At 40.0% G+C, this 19,336-nt stretch overlaps 1 protein-coding gene across 1 annotated transcript in view; it reads right to left on the bottom strand.

Moving 5' to 3' along the window:
* EHHADH (enoyl-CoA hydratase and 3-hydroxyacyl CoA dehydrogenase) overlaps window positions 1-19,336 on the bottom strand; it is a 79,097-nt gene that overhangs the window by 29,275 nt on the left and 30,486 nt on the right. The window contains exons 3-5 of the mRNA XM_023187655.1: window positions 18,338-18,510; window positions 13,833-13,944; window positions 2,762-2,866 (exon numbers count right to left, since the gene is read on the bottom strand). Coding sequence (XP_023043423.1) covers window positions 2,762-2,866; window positions 13,833-13,944; window positions 18,338-18,510 — 390 coding nt within the window. The remainder of the gene's footprint in view (window positions 1-2,761; window positions 2,867-13,832; window positions 13,945-18,337; window positions 18,511-19,336) is intronic.

Raw genomic sequence — 19,336 nt, 5'->3', positions numbered from 1 at the left:
GTTCTTTTTGCTTAGGATTATCTTGGCTATATGGGCTCTTTTTGGGTTCCATATGAATTTTATTTTATTTTTATTTATTTATTTATTTATTTTTGAGACAGAGTCTCGCTCTGTTGCCCAGGCTGGAGTGCAGTGGCTGGATCTCAGTTCACTGCAAGCTCCGCCTCCCGGGTTCACACCAGTCTCCTGTCTCAGCCTCTGGAGTAGCTGGGACTACAGGCGCCCGCCACCTTGCCTGGCTAGTTTTTTGTATTTTTTAGTAGAGACAGGGTTTCACCGTGTTAGCCAGGATGGTCTTGATCTCCTGACCTCGTGATCCGCCCATCTCGGCCTCCCAAAGTGCTGGGATTACAGGCTTGAGCCACCACGCCCGGCCATGAATTTTAAAGTAGTTTTCTTTTTTCTAATTCTGTGAAAAATGTCAATGGTAATTTAATGGGAATAGCATTGAATCTATATATTACTTTGGGCAGTATGGCCATTTTCACAATATTGATTCTTCCTGTCCACGAGTATGGAATGTTTTTCCATTTGTTTGTGCCCTCTCCGATTTCCTTTAGCAGTGGTTTGTAGTTCTCCTTGAAGACGTCCTTCACTTCCCTTGTTAGCTGTATTCCTAGGTATTTTATTCTCTTTGTAGTAATCGTGAATGGGAGTTCATTCATGATTTGGCTCTCTGCTTGTCTACTACTAGTATATAGGAATGCTTGTGATGTTTGCACATTGATTTTGTATCCTCAGACTTTGCTGAAGTTGCTTAACAGCTTAAGAAACTTTTGGGCTCAGAAGATGGGGTTTTCTAGATATAGGATCATGTCATCTGCAAATAGAGACAGTTTGACTTCCCCTCTTCCTATTTGAATACCTTTTCTCTTTGAGAAGAAGTCTCGCTCTGTCAACCAGGCTGGAGTGCAGTGGTGTGATCTTGGCTGACTGTAATCTCTGCTTCCCAAGTTCAAGCAATTCTCCTGCTTCAGTCTCCCAAGTAGCTAGGATTACAGGCACCTGCTACCATGCCCGGCTAATTTCTGTATTTTTAGTAGAGACAGGGTTTTACCATGTTGGCCAGGCTGGTCTTGAACTCTTGACTTCACCTTAGCCTCCCAAAGTACTGGGATTACAGCCAGGAGCCACTGTGCCCAGCCCTTGAATACCCTTTATTTCTTTCTCTTGCCTGATTGCCCTGGCCAGAACTTCCAATACTATGTTGAATAGGAGTGGTGAGAGAGGGCATCCTTCTCTTGTGCCGGTTTTCAAAGGGAATGCTTCTGGCTTTTTCCCACTCAGTATAATATTGCCTGTGGGTTTGTCATAAATGGCTCTTATTATGTTGAGGTGTGTTCCATCAATACCTAGTTTATTGAGCGTTTTTAACATGAAGGGATATTGCATTTTATCAAAGTCCTTTTCTGCATCTATTGAGATAATCATGTGGTTTTTGTCAAGTTCTGTTTATGTGATAAATTATGTTTACTGATTTATGTATGTTGAACCAGCCTTGCATCCCGGGGATGAAGCCGACTTGATCGTGGTGGATAAGCTGTTTGATGTGATGCTGGATTCATTTTGCCAGTAAATATATATATATATATATTTTTTTTAATTGAGATGGAGTCTCACTCTGTCACCCAGGCTGGACACACAATCTCAGCTTACTGCAATCTCTGCCTCCTCGGTTCAAGGAATTCTCGTGCCTCAGTCTCCCAAGTACCTGGGATTACAGGGTGTGCACCACCATGCCCAGCTAATTTTTGTATTTTTAGTAGAGACAGGGCTTCACCATGTTGGCCAGGCTGGTCTCAAACTCCTGAACTCAAGTGATCCACCCGCCTCGGCCTCCCAAAGTGCTGGGATTACAGTTGTGAGCTACTGTGCCTGGCCTAGTTTGCCAGTATTTTATTGAGAATTTTTGCATTAATGTTCATCAGGGATATTGGCCTGAAGTTTTGTTTTTTTGTTGTATCCCTGGCAGATTTTGGTATCAGGATGATGCTGACCTCATAAAATGAGTTATGGAGGAGTCCCTCTTTTTTTTTTTGAGACGGAGTCTTGCTCTGTCGCCCAGGCTGGAGTGCAGTGGCCAGATCTCAGCTCACTGCAAGCTCCGCCTCCCGGGTTCACGCCATTCTCCTGCCTCAGCCTCCTGAGTAGCTGGGACTACAGGCGCCCGCCACCACGCCCGGCTAGTTTTTTGTATTTTTTAGTAGAGACGGGGTTTCACCGTGTTAGCCAGGATGGTCTCGATCTCCTGACCTCATGATTCGCCCATCTCGGCCTCCCAAAGTGTTGGGATTACAGGCTTGAGCCACCGCGCCCGGCCTAGTCCCTCTTTTTTAATAGGAAAAACATTCATGTGATAAAGAATTTAAAAAGCTACAGCAAGGTAAACAGTGAAAAGTCTCCTTCCAGTAGCTTCTGCTGGCTGACCAGCCATCTTCCCAGAGGCAGCCATTAAACATTTCTTGTGAATCTCTTCAGAAATATTTTATGCATAAACAGTTAGATATATACATTTTCCCCATGTTCTATCCCACCCCTCCTTTTTGTTATACCAATGGCAAACCACTATATACAATAATGCTTTTTTCACTTAATAATGTATCATGGGCTTCATACCATATCAGTACAAACAGTTTCTCATTCATTTTTAAGCAGTATCATATTTCATCACATGGATGTACCATAAGATCTTTAGGAGTTCCTTATTTAAATGAACATGTATCTTGTTTACAGTCTTTGGCTATTTTTATTATTTTCTTACCAGAAACTCTCTGAGCAAATCTGATTGCTTCTTCAACCGGGTCTGAGTTCACAACTTTATCTAGAATGCCCAGCTTGAGTGCTTCACCTGCTAAAACATGTCTTCCTGAAATAAACAACAACAACAACAAAACAATCAAAGAACAATGAAAGATTAAAGCAAAAGCATTACTCTCTCTAGTAGGAAAGGCTGTCTATCTGGATATAAATATCTATTATTGAATAAGATAAGTAAGAACCACACTGACTGATAGAGTAGAAAGATCACCACCAAGGTAACCAGGAAACTTGGATTCCAGCTCCAGCTCTAGTTTCCACTATTTGTGTGATCATGAAGAACTGCACCAGGACCACCATTTCCTCATCAGCAAATGGCAATAATTATGCTTATCTCAGTAATTCTGAGTATTAAGTGAGAATAATAGATTCTCTTTATATTCTATAACTCTCTACAGAAGTACTTTATGAACTACAAATCTCCATAGAACTCTATAGAAAAGTGAGATGTTTAGTTTTTGATAATAATAATAGAAGTAGTAGCAGCAGAGTAATATATAGTATCTATCTTATCCCTAGCATACACCATTGGCTGTGGTTGGTTTAAAAAAAAAAAAAAAAAGACCAGGCATGGTGGCTCACGCCTGTAATCCCAGCACTTTGGGAGGCTGAGGTGGGCAGATCAACTGAGGTCAGGAGTTTGAGACCAGCCTGGCCAACATGGTGAAACCCTGTCTCTACTAAAAATACAAAAATTAGCTGGGCATGGTGGTGGGCACCTGTAATCCCAGCTACTCAGGAGGCTAAGGCAGGAGAATTGCTTGAACCCACGAGGTGGAGATTACAGTGGGCTGAGATCACACCACTGCACTCCAGCCTGGGCAACAGAGCTAGACTCCATCTCTAAAAACAAAAACAAAAACAAAGAGAGAAAAAATAAAAAAAGATAGTTCCCAGACATAAATATAGTTAGCTCAATGAGAAAAAAAATTAAGTTGACATTCTATAAGGTATAATTAATATTACATAGGACAAATGGGATGGACTTCTGCCAGTTTTTGGCTACCCAGCATCTGAACTCTTCCCTTAGTTTGTGGAATTGCTATTGTGTAGGCTTTGAAGCCCTGCCTCCTACTACAGAAGCTGAAAAGGACACAGATGATTAGACAATTGACAATTTGACTGTGGCAGCTGGAGTGTGGCCCATGACCCCAGTTAGTGAACTGAGTGCTCTGTTGAGGGTTTTTAGCTTGGAGTTAGTGACACTAAGCAGCAGCAACAGGTTAAACCTCATTTCACAGCTGCCAACATCTAGTGTCTGGCAATGGTGGTGCTGGTACACTTAGCATCCAGTCATACCATTGGCATCGTCCAGTACAGAATGTCAGCAATAGAGGATATAGAAGTTTGATGAAGGTTTGCGCCATTCCTAAATTTGCCTTGACAGTTCTTCACCCATTGTAAATATGCAATTTGATCGGTATATTGAGGTAAGAGGTAGGGGACATCAGCATCCCCTACCCCAGGGTCAGAAGGAAGGAGACAGTGACACACTGCTTGCTTTCTTGCCAGTACCATTTTGCCTTCTGAAAAGCAACCATCAAATCCATCTTGGTGGCAACAGCTCCACAGTCTTCACTGCACTTACAGTGTTGGTGGATGCCATCGGAGATAAACCTTCCATTCCTAGTTCTTCAGAGAACTACAAATGAGTTTTCTTGATTGAATAGAAAGTTCAGTGATATATATATATATATATATATATATATATTTTTTTTTTGGTAGGTGTCTCTTTGAAAAGCAGTATTTGGGCAGTTTTCTGGAAGTATTTCTGAAAACAGGCTTTCAGACCTCCTCCTAGAGTAAGGAGTAGGGTAGGAAGTACATAAGTGGTTTCTGGGGTCAAGTATCCTGTGTATAAAATCACTTTGGTAAGGAGAGAGTGAACAGCCTACCCAGGTTAAGGGAACCAAGCAAACACAAAATGGAACAAGGAAACCTGGATACTATTACAAAAGGATTTTGAAGTCAACTAAGCAGGGAGAATGTGAGCTACTCCCAGATGGACTAAAAATTTCTTTTTTTTTTTTTTTTGAGACGGAGTCTCGCTCTGTCGCCCAGGCTGGAGTGCAGTGGCCTGATCTCAGCTCACTGCAAGCTCTGCCTCCCGGGTTCACGCCATTCTCCTGCCTCAGCCTCCTGAGTAGCTGGGACTACAGGCGCCCGCCAACACGCCCGGCTAATTTTTTGTATTTTAGTAGAGACAGGGTTTCACCGTGTTAGCCAGGATGGTCTCGATCTCCTGACCTCGTGATCCGCCCGTCTCGGCCTCCCAAAGTGCTGGGATTACAGGCTTGAGCCACCGCGCCCGGCCCTAAAAATTTCTTTAGCTGCAATGATTTCTTCTGGTTTGGATTTCACAAAATTGGAAGAGTATCACTACTATTCTAACAGTCAATGGGATTCCAAGTACAGTAATATGCCATATAATGACATTTCTGTCAACAACACATATATGATGGTGGTCCCATATGATTACAATATCATATTTTTGCTGTACCTCTTCTATGTTTAGATGTGTTTAGATACACAAATACTTTCCATTATGTTACAAATGTCTACAGTATTCAGTAAAGTAACATGCTGTATAGGTTTGTAGCCTAGGAACAATAGGCTACACCATATAGCCTAGGTGTGGTAGGCTATACCATCTAGGTTTGTATAAGTAAACCAGGTGGTCACATAACAACAAACTCATGTAATGATCATTTCTCAGAATATATCTCATTGTTAAATGATGCGTAGCTGGACTTCTATCCTGTTTCAAAGAACTAAGGATCTAAAGACATGGCGCTGTATATCCAATCCAGATTCTTAGGCTGTAATTTAAATTTTTTTTTTCTTATGACACCGTTAAGTGTAGATGACAACCACTGTCCAATGTGCTCTGATAAGAACCCTGTGTGCCCTAAGGGAACTGAGGCTGAGAGTTCTCTTCTCCAACCTGAGTAATCTCAATTTTCTCCAATTTTCTTGATAGCTTCTTTCCTAACCTTTAAAACTTTTTTCCACATGGAACTCTTTCCAAATGTCATATTCAGGTTTTCCTAAAATTGTGCAGACTACTCAAAAAGACAGGTGTATAATTCTAATGTTAGCTTTCTTCTAATTCACTGTGACCTTTTCTATGCAAATCAAAACCCCATCATATTCTTACTGTTTTTACCTCTTTTCTGCATGTTAAAAATAGTGATATTTCTTTAAGCAGTGCTTTGGGAAAAGGCCAATCCTAGTTGGTTTTATTTCTTTTTGTCAAAGCCAGTTTTCCTGATTTCTTCCAATAATCTTGGTTTCAGGCAATACTGCAAATAGGGCCACAAAATGATTCAATATTCCCCCACATGCTTTAAGTTTCTGTAAACCCTCAAATTTACAGACTCATTTCACACTATCATGATTTCCTCCTATATTTTAGGCTTCTTTGCTTCCTATTTTGTCTTTTGCACAATAAATTGTCTCATGTGCTTTGAATTTCCAAAGTATGTTGGATCCTAAGCATCCTTTTATGCATTTGACATTAAATACTTAAAATAGTTCACATTCTTTAAACTGTACTTATTATACCATTGTAAATTAAAACAATATCTACTTGATTTATTGAAGGAAATAAACGTCATATTTCTGGACTTTCTCTCCTTTTATACACTACACTACAGATTTATAAAATCATCCCCCCATTTAAAAGAAAAAAGCCATTTTTAATGCATATAGCCTCACAATATTTTCTTTTCTTTTCTTTTTCTTTTGACACGGAGTCTCACTGTCACCCAGGCTGGAGTGCAGTGGTACAATCTTGGCTCACTGCAACCTCTGCCTCCGGGGTTCAAGTGATTCTCCTGCCTCAGTCTCCCGAGTAGCTGGTACTACAGGTGCATGCCACCACCCCCAGCTACTTTTTTGTATTTTTAATGGAGACGGGGTTTCACCATGTTGACCAGGCTGTTATCAAACTCCTGACCCCAAGTGATCTGCCCAACTTGGCCTACCAAAGTGCTGGGATTACAGGCGTGAGCCACGGTGCCTGGCCCGCCTCACATTATTTTCTAATTTGGCTAATGTATACACAATTTTATATCATGGTTTCTATGTCAAAAGATGTGGATTTTTACTAGCAGTTCTCGAAGGGGTCTTAGGACCCCTTTGCCCTCTTAAAAATTATGGAGAACTCCAAAAAGCTTTTGTTTATATAGGTTATATCTATCAATATTTACTATATTAGAAATTAAAACTGCAAGCTTGTCTGGGTGTTGAAATTACAAGGCTAGATGCTGTGGCTCACACCTGTAATCCAAGCACTTTGGGAGGCCAAGGCGGGCGGATCACCTGAGGTCAGGAGTTTGAGAGCAGCCTGGCCAACATGGTGCCCCCCACCCCCCGTTTCTACTAAAAATACAAAAATTAGCTGGGTGTGGCACGAGCCTGTAGTCCCAGCTACTTTGGAGGCTGAAGCAGGATAATTGCTTGAACCTGGGAGGCAGAGGCTGCAGTGAGCCGAGATCGTGCCACTGCACTCCAGCCTGGGCAACAGTGGGAGATACCATCTCAAAACAAAAACAAAAACAAAAACAAAAATCACTGCAAGCTTTAAAAATGTTTCTTTATTAGTTCATTTTAAAATAATAAACTCACTGCATGTTAGCATACATGTTTTTATGCAATAATAATTATATAAAAATTCTTAAAATTAGTGAGAAGAGTGCAATTGTTTTAAATTTTTGCAAAGTTATTTACTGTCTGATTTAACAGAATACAGCTGCATTCTTATTCTCCTATTGCTTCTGCATTCAATCTGTTGTGATATCACACAGCATATTACAGTCTCTGGAAAATTCCACTACACATTTGTCAGAAAGGCAAGTAATGTCTTATTATTATGAAAATAGATCTGATCTCAAGGACCCTGTAAAGGTCTTAAGCCATACCCAAAAGTCCCTGGACCACACTTTAAGAATCCTGTGATTTAGATAATCATTCTTCATAAATATTACATAGCATCCTAGTATGTGAATGTTCCATAGCATTTACTTGTGGCTGGTATAATTTTAGTTCCTTTGAAAGTAACCTTTCGTTTTATTTGTTTTTATCCTTTGGAAGCTTGCAGGCTTCCATTTTCTGGATGTTTAAAATCTTTACCAAGACACATCAAATAATTATCTCCTCATCAGTTTTTCCAGGAAAATGGCATGCTTGTTAAAAGTACAATCTCTGATGCTATTCAATGTCTGAAGAATTTCTTCCATTTTTTTTCTTTTGGTTATTGCTTTCATTTTGCCTTGTGCTTTGGGAGCACTTATTATTCAAAGCAGAGACCTCTGTTATATATCTTCCATGTCTGCTATCTTTATTTACATTTATTTATCTTTTTGTTAAATTCTTCTGAATTCTCTAGATGTGTCTCTTTTTATCCTCTATGTTGTTGATTTTGTAATCTGTTCTATCACATCTTTTTATTACTTCAAAAAGAAATTATTTTGGCTAAGGTTTTGATTTTAAATATGGTGTTCTTATTTAACAAAATATTTTCTTTTCTAATTTAGAATAATGTGAGTTTTCTAAACTTTTTTGTTTTCTTTAATGCTTAAGTAGATTCACATTTACATTTCATTTTTTTAAGTTGTAAAATATTTTCGTAGGTTTTAGGGTTGCAGTTGTTTTAGTTTTAAGAATTTTTGTGTGTCTGTTTCTTTTGGTCATAGAACAATATTTGCTGCTATTAATTATTTCTGCCTGAGAGCCTTGAGGTGCTAGTAGTAAAAAATATATAGAGAAAACCCACCTGGACCTACAGCTAAAAGGCAAGCAGGATAAAGATGTTACTCCCAATTCCTCTTCCCCCCTCAAGTATTCTGGGTAGTCAGAGGTATCCCACCAAAGTCTAGAGCTCAAAGCCTGTCCTGTGAATGAGTATAGAGTAACTCATCAGGGCTGGGGCCAAGCTTTATGAGAATACAGCAGAGCTTTCTATGCTTTTCTGTGAATAAAGAGGACAGCGCCTAGAAAATAAAACAGAAAGAGGAGCAGGACACTGAAGTCCTGTCAGCTGACTGGACAGAGAACATCAGGGAATGAATCGCAATATGATCAGGCACATCCTTTGCGGTTAATGCTAAAGATTCCTTCATTTTCAGATGGCATTTTAAGGAAATTGTGGAGAAGGATGCTGTTGTAATCACTCTACTTTCCAGAATTACCTCTCTTATGGATTTCAGAGGATCAGAAAGGGTCAGCCACCTAAATCTATTTACTTATTAATTTCCTATGGGAACAGTGCCTACAAGGTTGGCACTTTTTTCCCTCATTCACATCAGTAGGGAATCTTCAACTTTCACAATTTAATCTTTTTCTTTAACATCCTTTCTTAGAAAAGCAAAATTTTCAGCCGGGTGCTCACGCCTGTAATCCCAGCACTTTGCGAGGTCGAGGCAGGTGGCTCACTTGAGGTCAGCAGTTTGAGACCAGCCTGGTCAACATGGCGAAACCTTGTCTCTACTAAAACTACAAAAAATTAGCTGGTTGTGGTGGCACGTGCCTGTAATCCCAGTTACTGGGGAGGCTGAGGCAGGAGAATCACTTGAACCTGGGAGGTGGAGGTTGCAGTGAGCTGAGATCATGCCACTGCACTCCAGCGTGGGAGAAAGAATGAGACCCTGTCACAAAAAAAAAAAAGAAAGAAAAAGAAAAAGAAAAAAATATTTTCCAAACCAAAGCAGGATTCTGAATATCGTGATTACTAATAGCTTTCATATTAGTAGCATATTACTGCTGTAACAAATTACCACAAACTTAGAGGCTTAAAACACACATTTACTATCTTATAGTTTAAGATGTCAAAAGTTGGCCGGCGTGGTGGCTCAAGCCTGTAATCCCAGCACTTTGGGAGCCCGAGAGGGGCGGATCACGAGGTCAGGAGATCGAGACCATCCTGGCTAATACGGTGAAACCCCATCTCTACTAAAAATTACAAAAAACTAGCTGGGCGAGGTGGCGGGCGCCTGTAGTCCCAGCTACTTGGGAGGCTGAGGCAGGAGAATGGCGTAAACCCGGGGGGCGGAGCTTGCAGTGAGCTGAGATCTGGCCACTGCACTCCAGCCTGGGCGACAGAGCGAGACTCCGTCTCAAAAAAAAAAAAAAAAAGATGTCAAAAGTCTAGGTCAGCAGAAGGTGTTCCTTCTGGATGCCGTAAGAAAGAATGTTTTCCTTGTCTTTTTCAGGTTCTAGAAGCTGCCTACATTACTTGGCTTGTGACCTCTCCCTCCGTCTTCAAAGCCAGCACATAGTGTCTTCTCTCTTCTCTGACCTCCTGCTTCCCTGTTATACGGATGCTTGTGATAAAATGGGCTGAGCTAGATAGTCCAGGGTAATCTCCTTCTCAAGATCTTTAATGTAATCACACGTACAAAGGCTCTTTTGAATGTAACATAATATATTCACGGGTTCTGCGAATTAGGATGTGGACATCTTTGGGGGCCATTTGGATATCATTTATGAAATATGGTCTCTTTAACAGGCACTATATCAGAAGCATGTCATGTTATTTCATTATTCCTTAAAACAACCATGTGGTTGTTTACTGATGAGAAAACAGAGGCTTAGAGGAGTTCAGAAGACCTCTCTCTCCTAAACCCTAGGCCCGTCTATCCGATTATCTATTTGACATCTCCACTTGGATGTGTAACATGGCTATCAAACTTAACATGTCCCAAATGAAGCTCTTGTGATACTTCCATAAAACCTGCTCTATCAGTAGAAATCCCAGTCTTAGTGATGGCACCATCCTTCCAGCAACTCACTCCGGCCATTAGATCATCCTTGACTCTCCTCTTTCTCTCACATCTTGTATCTGCTCTGTCACAAAATCCTATTGGCTCTACCTTCAAAATATCTCTAGAATCTGACCGTATCTTATGAGTTACATTGCTACCACTCAGATCCATGCCCCCATCATCTCTCCCTTGGATTATGATAGCAGCCCTCAGTCTTCCTGTTTTTGTCCTTGTCTCCGATTAGTATATTTTCAACAGTCAGAGTGATTTTTAAAAAGAAACCTAACTAAGAGCATATTACTCTTCTGCTTGAAACACTCCAATGCCTTTCTTCCTCATTCACAAGAAAAGTCAAAGTTCTTTCTATAACCTTCCAAGCCCAGTAAGATATGGCTTCATCCCCTAGTACTTTTCCCCTGACTCATTTCATTCCAGCTACATTGACCATTGACCTTCTTGCTGTTCTTTGAACATTCTAAGCATGTCCCTGCCTCAGGGCTTTGTACTTGCTATTTTCTCTATGTGGGATTCCTTCCTCCAGATATTGGCATAACAAGCTTCCTTATCTTCTTTAGATCTTTATTCAGATGTCATTTTGTAGAGAAGGCTTTTCTAGCTATCCTACCTAAAATATTGATTCACCTCCCATTCCTAACAATTTATATCTCCCCCTTCCTGTTTTGTGTTTTCTTAGCACTTATCTCCACCTGATTTTATATATATATATAAATTATATAATAGGTAGGCATATGTGAGTGTATTCAGTTGTGGTGGATAGTCTCCAAAGTGACCCCCAGCAAGTCTAACCTCTTGGTATTCAAGTTTCCTTCCATATTGAATAGAGAAGACCTGCATAGCCAATAGGAGAGTTTAGAAAAGATGGCATGTGACTCTAACGCTAGGTCATAAAAGACACTATGGCTTTTGCCTTGCTTTCTCTCTTAGGTCACTTATTCTGGAGGAAGTGAGCTGTCACGTTGTGCGAATGCTCAGGAAGCTCTCTGGAGACCTCCCCGTACATAGGAAAGGAAGCCTCCTGCCAAGGTCAGCCCCATCCAGTCATCCATGTGACTGGGTCATCTTGAAAGTAGATCCTCCAGGCCAAGTGTGGTGGCTCATGCCTGTAATCCCAGCACTTTGGGAGGCTGAGGCAGGTGGATCATCTGAGGTCAAGAGTTCAAGACCAGCCTGGCCAACATGGTGAAACCCTGTCTCTACTAAAAATACAAAAATTAGCCGGATGTGGAGGTGCATGCCTGTAATTCCAGCTACTCAGGAGGCTGAGGCAGGAGAACTGCTTGAACTCGGGAGGTGGATGTTGCAGTGAGTCAAGATTGCTCCATTGCACTCCAGCTGGGGCAACAAGAGCAAAACTCCATCTCAAATAAATAATAAATAATAGTCCGGGCGCGGTGGCTCAAGCCTGTAATCCCAGCACTTTGGGAGGCCGAGACGGGCGGATCACGAGGTCAGGAGATCGAGACCATCCTGGCTAACATGGTGAAACCCCGTCTCTACTAAAAAATACAAAAAACTAGCTGGGCGAGGTGGCGGCGCCTGTAGTCCCAGCTACTTGGGAGGCTGAGGCAGGAGAATGGCGTGAACCCGGGAGGCGGAGCTTGCAGTGAGCTGAGATCCGGCCACTGCACTCCAGCCTGGGCGACAGAGTGAGACTCCGCCTCAAAAAAAAAAAAATAATAATAATAATAATAATATATATCTAACAATTATGGAGTTATTACCATGTGGAGGACTATCCTAAGGACATTGTATGTATTAACTTTTCCAATTTTCACACCACCACATGGTAGGTACTATTCCTATGCACATTTATAAAGAAAATAAGGCACAGAAAAGTAAAATGACTGACCTAAATTCTTATTATTAGTTATGTCTGTTTGAAGTATATTGTTGTATACATTCTTTCTTCTAAACTTACCTCAACTGGAAGTTTCATTCACATCTTACAAACAAATATAAGGTAAATCTGAGGCAGGAGAATCACTTGAACCCGGGAGACAGAGGGTGCAGTGAGCAGAGATCATACCACTGCACTCCAGCCTGGCGACAAAGCGAGACTCCGTCTCAAAGAAAAAAAAATACACACACACACACACACACACACTATATAAAATAAATCCAGGGTCTCTAAGGGTTGTCTAGTGTTGTAGTGTTCACATTCTCTATGAAAAAGAACAACTTAAAAAGCACTGGGCCGGCCAGGTGCGGTGACTCACGCCTGTAATCCCAGCACTTTGGGAGGCTGAGGTGGGCGGATCACCTGAGGTCAGGAGTTCGAGCCCAGCCTGACCAACATGGAGAAACCCCGTCTTTACTAAAAGTACAGAATTAGCCAGGCATGGTGGCACATGCCTGTAATCCCAGCTACTCAGGAGGCTGAGGCAGGATAATCGCTTGAACCTGGGAGGCGGAGGTTGCCGTGAGCTAAGATAATGCCACTGCACTCCAGCCTGGGCAACAAGAATGAAACTCCATCTCAGGAAAAAAAGAAAATAAAAAGAACAACTTATATTTCTAACTAATATCTTAATACTTGCAAATGAAAAATCTAGTCATTTTCATATAAAATGTGAAAACATACCTTGAATTATGATTTTCTCATTTATACTACAATTTTTTTTTAGATGGAGTCTTGCTCTGTGGCCCAGGCTGAAGTGCAGTGGTGTGATCTCAGCTCACTGCAACCTCCGCCTCCTGGGTTCAAGCGATTCTCCTGCCTCAGTCTCCCAAGTAGCTGGGATTACAGGTGCCTGCCACCATTCCTGGGTAATTTTTTTTGTATTTATTAGAGATGAGGTTTCACCATGCTGGTTTCCAACTCCTGACCTCAAGTGATCTGCCCATCTCAGCCTCCCAAAGTGCTGGGATTATAGGCATGAGCCACCGCGCCCGGCCTATATTACAATTTCTAAATTAGCTCTGAATATAATGCACTCTATGTGAACACCAGTGTTTATGAATAGTCACTTAAACTGAAATAAAATCCTAAATTTGATTTGCTCTTCACATGCACTTTCATTTAAAAGGTTCTCACATTTGATCTTCATGATAAAATTTGAGAAGCTCAGAAAGGTATTTCTCCATATTACAAATCAGAAAATTGACAGGCCAAGAAGTCCAGGAATCCTTTCACGGTTACATAGGGAGTAGGTGGTCAAGCCAGAATTTTTCTAAATCCTAGTTCAATTCTTCACACTAATCTAGACAGTTGTTCCCAAGGTCTATACTGACCTGAGGTAATTAAGTCAAGTGCAGCAGGAACTCCAATAAGTCTGGGGAGAAGCTGGGTTCCTCTTGCACCAGGGAGAAGTCCCAGTGTAACTTCTGGTAAGCCAACTTGGGCCTATCAAAGATTGAAGGCATAAAGGCCATTAGAATGAGATGGTATGTTCAGAGTTGAGGCAAGCATTTCCCTGGATTTCCTGTATTCTCAAAAGCATAGTTTCATTGAATTCAGCAAGATTTCTACAGGGCAAATCAGTGCACATCCTTTTCTTTAATTAACAGCATAAACAGAGCTGTGCTGTCCCTAACTCTTCATGTTGAAACACATTTTTAGCTTCTTACACATTTATTCTCTGACTGTATTATGACCTGTCTCAACCAACAAAAATAATATTCTCTGGAAACAACTTTCTGGAGTCCTGCATGAATCAGGAAACAACAGAAAGTGAAAAGACAACCCACAGAACGGGAGAGAATACTTACAAATTATATATCTGATACAGGATTTCTATCAGGAATATATAAAGAACTTTACAAATCAATAATAAAAGACAAGTAACCAGTTAAAAATGGGCAAAGGATCTGGATAGACATTTCTTCAAAGAAGAGCTACAAATGGCCAGTAAGCACTTGAAAAGATGCTCAATATCAATAGCCATCAGAGGAATTCAAATCAAAACCACAAGATAACACTTTATACCAACTAAGACGGCTATTTAAAAAAACGACAGACAATAACAGGTGTTGGAGAGGATAATGGAGAATACAGAACCCTCATACATTGCTAGGGGGAATATAAAACAGAGTGGACACTTTGGAAAACAATCTGGCAGTTTCTTAAATGTTAAACACAAAGTTACCATATGACTCATCAAATCCATTCATGGGTATATGCCCAAGAGAAATGAAAACATATGCCCACAAAAATCTTGTATACAAATTTTCATGGCATCATGGTTCATAAAAGCCAAAAAAGTAGAAGCAGCCCAAATGTTCATCAATGAGTAGTGGATAAATGAAAGGTGGTACATCCATACAATGGAATATTATTCAGCAATATTAATAAAGAACTGATTCATGCTACAACGTGGATGAAACTTGAAAACATGCTAAAAACAAAGTCAGTCACAGGAGACCACATATTGTATAATTCTGTTTATATGAAATATCCAGAATAGGCAAATCTATAGAGACAGAAAGTAGATTAGTGGGTGCTTAGGATAGCAGAAGGTGATGGAGGATTACCACTAAAGGTTACAAGGTTTCTTTTTGGGGTGATAAAATGTTCTAAAATTTACTATGATAATGGTTGCACAACTCTGAGAATATACTCATATACCATTGGATTGTACACTTTAATTGTATGGTATGCAAATTATATCTCAAAAAGGCTGTTATTTTTTTAAAAGAAAGTCAGACAGTAATCTCAGTCCAGACAAGAGGGTGAGCTTGAGTCCTTCACTACATTGCCTTTCTTGGCTATTCCATATAAAAGTGGCTAAGGATCTGTTAACCATTTACAGGTACAAGGGTGAGAAGAGGGTACTTAAATGCCGACTGCCATTTACCCAGATTGTGATTCCAGCAATTCCAAAACACCTCACATATGTGAGGTCTGTCTTACATGAGGTTTTCCTAACAGTCAATCACCATTCTTTCTATCACTGCCCATCTCTACCTCTTTACTTATTGCTAGTAACTCAGATCTGCACTCAGGGTACAGAAGGTTACGGTAAGAGGGACACAGAAAAGGAGCACTTAGGACATATATGCGTATTTATTTATAAGCATTTATAAAACTTAAAACACCATTGGGAAATGGTTAAATAAATACTTGTATAGCCATATGATCGAATACTATGTCGCCACTTACAATGATTTTTTTTTTTTTTTTTTTTTTTTGGAGACAGAGTTTCACTCTTGTTGCCCAGGCTGGAGTGCAATGGTGCAATCTCGGCTCACTGCAACCTCCGTCTCCCAGGTTCAAGTGATTCTCCTGCCTTAGCCTTCTGAGTAGCTGGGATTACAGGTATGTGCCACCACACCCAGCTAATTTTGTATTTTTAGTAGAGATGGGGTTTCTCCATGTTGGTCAGGCTGGTCTTGAACTCCTGACCTCAGGTGATCCGCCTGCCTCAGCCTCCCAAAGTGTTGGGATTACAGGCGTGAGTCACTGTGCTCAGCCTATAATGACATTTTTAAAGAATATTTACCAGAAGATTAACATGATTTCTCCTCAGAAGCCACAGAGGTCAGAAGGCATGAAATGACATATACAAAGTGCTGAAAGAAAACAACTGTCAATCAAGAATTCTATATTGAACAAAACTATCCTTTGAAAATGAAGGCAAAATTAACACATTTCCAGATAAAGAAAAACTGATGTTGTTGTTAGTATATTTGCCCTATAAGAAATACTTCAGGCTGTAATGAAAAGACACTAGACAGTAACTTGAATTCACATGAAGAAATAAAGAACACTGATAAAGAGTAACTACATGGGTAAACAGAAAAGACAGTAATAATGTATTTTTCATTTGTAATTCTTCTTTTTCTTATCTGATTTAGGACCACTGTGTAAAGCAATAATGACAAATCTATGTTAAGTGGTACACAACTTATAAAGATATAACTTGTGACAATAATAGCATAAAGGGGCAAGTAATAGAGGCTACAGAGGAGCAAATTTTTTGTATATTATTAAAATTCAGTCAGTAATAATCTGAACTAGATTGTCATAAATTAAGATGCTAATTGTAATCACCAAGTTAACCACCACTAAGAAAATAACTAAAAATATATATAGTAAAATAAACAACAAGAAAATTACAAGGGTACAGTTTTCCATTTAACACAAATGAAAGCAGTAATGGAGGAATTGAACAAGAAAACCAAAAAACATAGAAAACAAATAGCAAAATGGCAGAAGTATGTTCTTCCTTATCAGTAATTACATTAAATATAAGTGTATTAAGTTCTCTAATCAAAAGACAGAGATTGGCAGAGTAAAGGATATGTAATAATGGGTTAAATATTATAGTATAAAAATAGAGTATAAACTAAATACTATAAAAACTCAAATGTGGTTTTTTTGGTTGTTGTTTGTTTGTTTTGAGATGGAGACTCGCTCTGTCACCAGGCTGGAGTGTAATGGCACGATCTCGGCTTACTGCAACCTCCACCTCCCAGGTTCAAGTGATTCTCCTGCCTTAGCCTCCTGAGTAGCTGGGACTACAGGCACATGCCAGCATGCCCAGCTAATTTTTGTATCTTTGGTAGCGACGGGGTTTCATCATGTTGGCCAGGATGGTCTCGATCTCCTGACCTTGTGATCTGCCTGCCTCAGCCTCTCAAAGTGTTGGGATTACAGGCATGAGCCACCGCGCCGGCCAATGTCCTTTTTTTTTAAAGGATGTTTTTCAAAGGAAAAAGAAACTGTAAGAAAAAAATTACATACAAAAAAGACTAGAATGAAATAGAATGTTAATGGGGTTATTTCTGAACTGTGAGTTTATGATGATTTTAGTTTACATCTGTATACTTTCTTATGTTTTCTAGTTTAGTAGAATAATGAACATTATTTTTATCATTAGAAAAATATATTAATTACAAAAATGCTACCATTATATATACTGTGATACACAGTGGTATCATAGACCTCATCTGACATGTCTAATAGCCTAAATTAAACCTATTTCCAGAAATTTCCCCGTATTTACTAGTTTTGTGCTATTTTCCAATAGACATTCGTCTTATTAGGTACTGATAATTATAAGGGACCATGAAACAGAAATCTTTGGGTTATCAAAGAAGCATATTTAATACGTCATACTGCATGAGCACTGCATCAGTGAAATCTGATATGGGTCATAGTACTGGAGGTAGAGTCTTGGGGCTCTCTATTGACTCAGGAGTTCCCCTAGAGTTGATGGATCATAGAAAGGCCCTAGGGCTAAGGTTAAGGGAAATAAGGAGACAGAGGGCTCACAGTAGCAGGTGTTTACTTATCAGAATGGAAGTGAAGTATTTGAACATTTTAACAATTAGTACCATTGTACTGGTACATAACAGCTGAAGAGGTTAATCAGTGAGCTAAGCATTCAAAATTATCACCTCTGGGCTGGGTCCAGTGGCTCATGCCTGTAATCCAAGAACTTTGGGAAGCTGAAGCAGGTGGTCACCTGAGGTCAGGAGTTTGAGACCAGCCTGGTGAACATGGTGAAACCCTGTCTCTACTAAAAATACAAAAATTTGCTGGGCATGGTAGCATGCCTATAGTCCCAGCTTCTCGGGAGGCTGAGGCAGGAGAACTGCTTGAATTCGGGAGGTGGAGGTTGCAGGGAGCTGAGATCACACCACTGTACTCCAGCCTGGAAGACAGAGTAAGACTCTGTCTCAAAAAATAAATAAATAAAATAAAATAATTACCTCTGATACGTATGACTACATTTAGAATTTGCCCTAAAGAAAAGCCCCACACATCAGCCACTATATAGAGCCTTGGTTGTTACCTCTGTATGGGCAATCCTATAGTGACAGCCCAGGGCCAGCTCTAGTCCCCCTCCGAAAGCCATGCCTTGGATTGCTGCCACCACAGGCTTCACATTTCTCTGTATTTCATCTACTACATGTCCCAGTGTAAAGCCAAATGTCCTAGGAGCGCTGAAGCCATGAATATCAGCACCTAAAGGCACAAAGACAAGGAGAAAACAGAGTTGAGAAATACATGGGCATTGTTATCTAGCAATAAGTTACTTGATACTCTTTAAATTTTTTTTAAATTTGTTTTATTTATTTCTTAATTTTTTTTAAGAGTTCCTGATGACTCTTAAAAGGTCTCAGACCTCTTTGGGCCCTTACACTTCATCCTTGGCTGAAAACAAGTATATTGGAGAATGTAGAATGCTATGAGAGAAAATCCTCAAATCTTTACCAGGAATTCTGTAATTTTCTAAAATCTATCTTTCCATATAGTAAGTAGTAATTCTATCTTTAAAAAAATTAAAAATCTCAGAAAAGGGGAATAGAGATTCTCCTCCAAAGATCATTATTCTGAGATTGAGTCAGCCCCTCTCATTTTCGTATGTGTGATATTGTTAATCAATCATATTTACAGCAACTTAGCTCCGTATCTTTGTTAAGGGCATGAGTCATTACAATATCAAATATCAGGATAACATATATACATATTTATGAGTTTTATGTTAGTCAACCAGCTTAGAATTATGTTTTTGTAATAGATTTTTATCTTCAATAAAAATAATATTTATTGGCCGGGCGTGGTGGCTCACGCCTGTAATCCCAGCACTTTGGGAGGCTGAGGCGGGCAGATCACGTGAGGTCTGGAGTTTGAGACCATCCTGGCTAACATGGTGAAACCCCATCTCTACTAAAAAATACAAAAAATTAGCCGGGTATGGTGGCAGGCGTCCGTAGTCCCAGCTTCTTGGGAGGTTGAGGTAGGAGAAGGGTGTGAACCCGGGAACCAGAGCTTGCAATGAGCCAATATT

Source organism: Piliocolobus tephrosceles, chromosome 2 (assembly GCF_002776525.5).
Source record: "Piliocolobus tephrosceles isolate RC106 chromosome 2, ASM277652v3, whole genome shotgun sequence".
Taxonomy (NCBI): domain Eukaryota; kingdom Metazoa; phylum Chordata; class Mammalia; order Primates; family Cercopithecidae; genus Piliocolobus; species Piliocolobus tephrosceles.
Note: the sequence above shows the minus strand (reverse complement) of the source record. Positions and strands in the feature narration are given on the sequence as shown.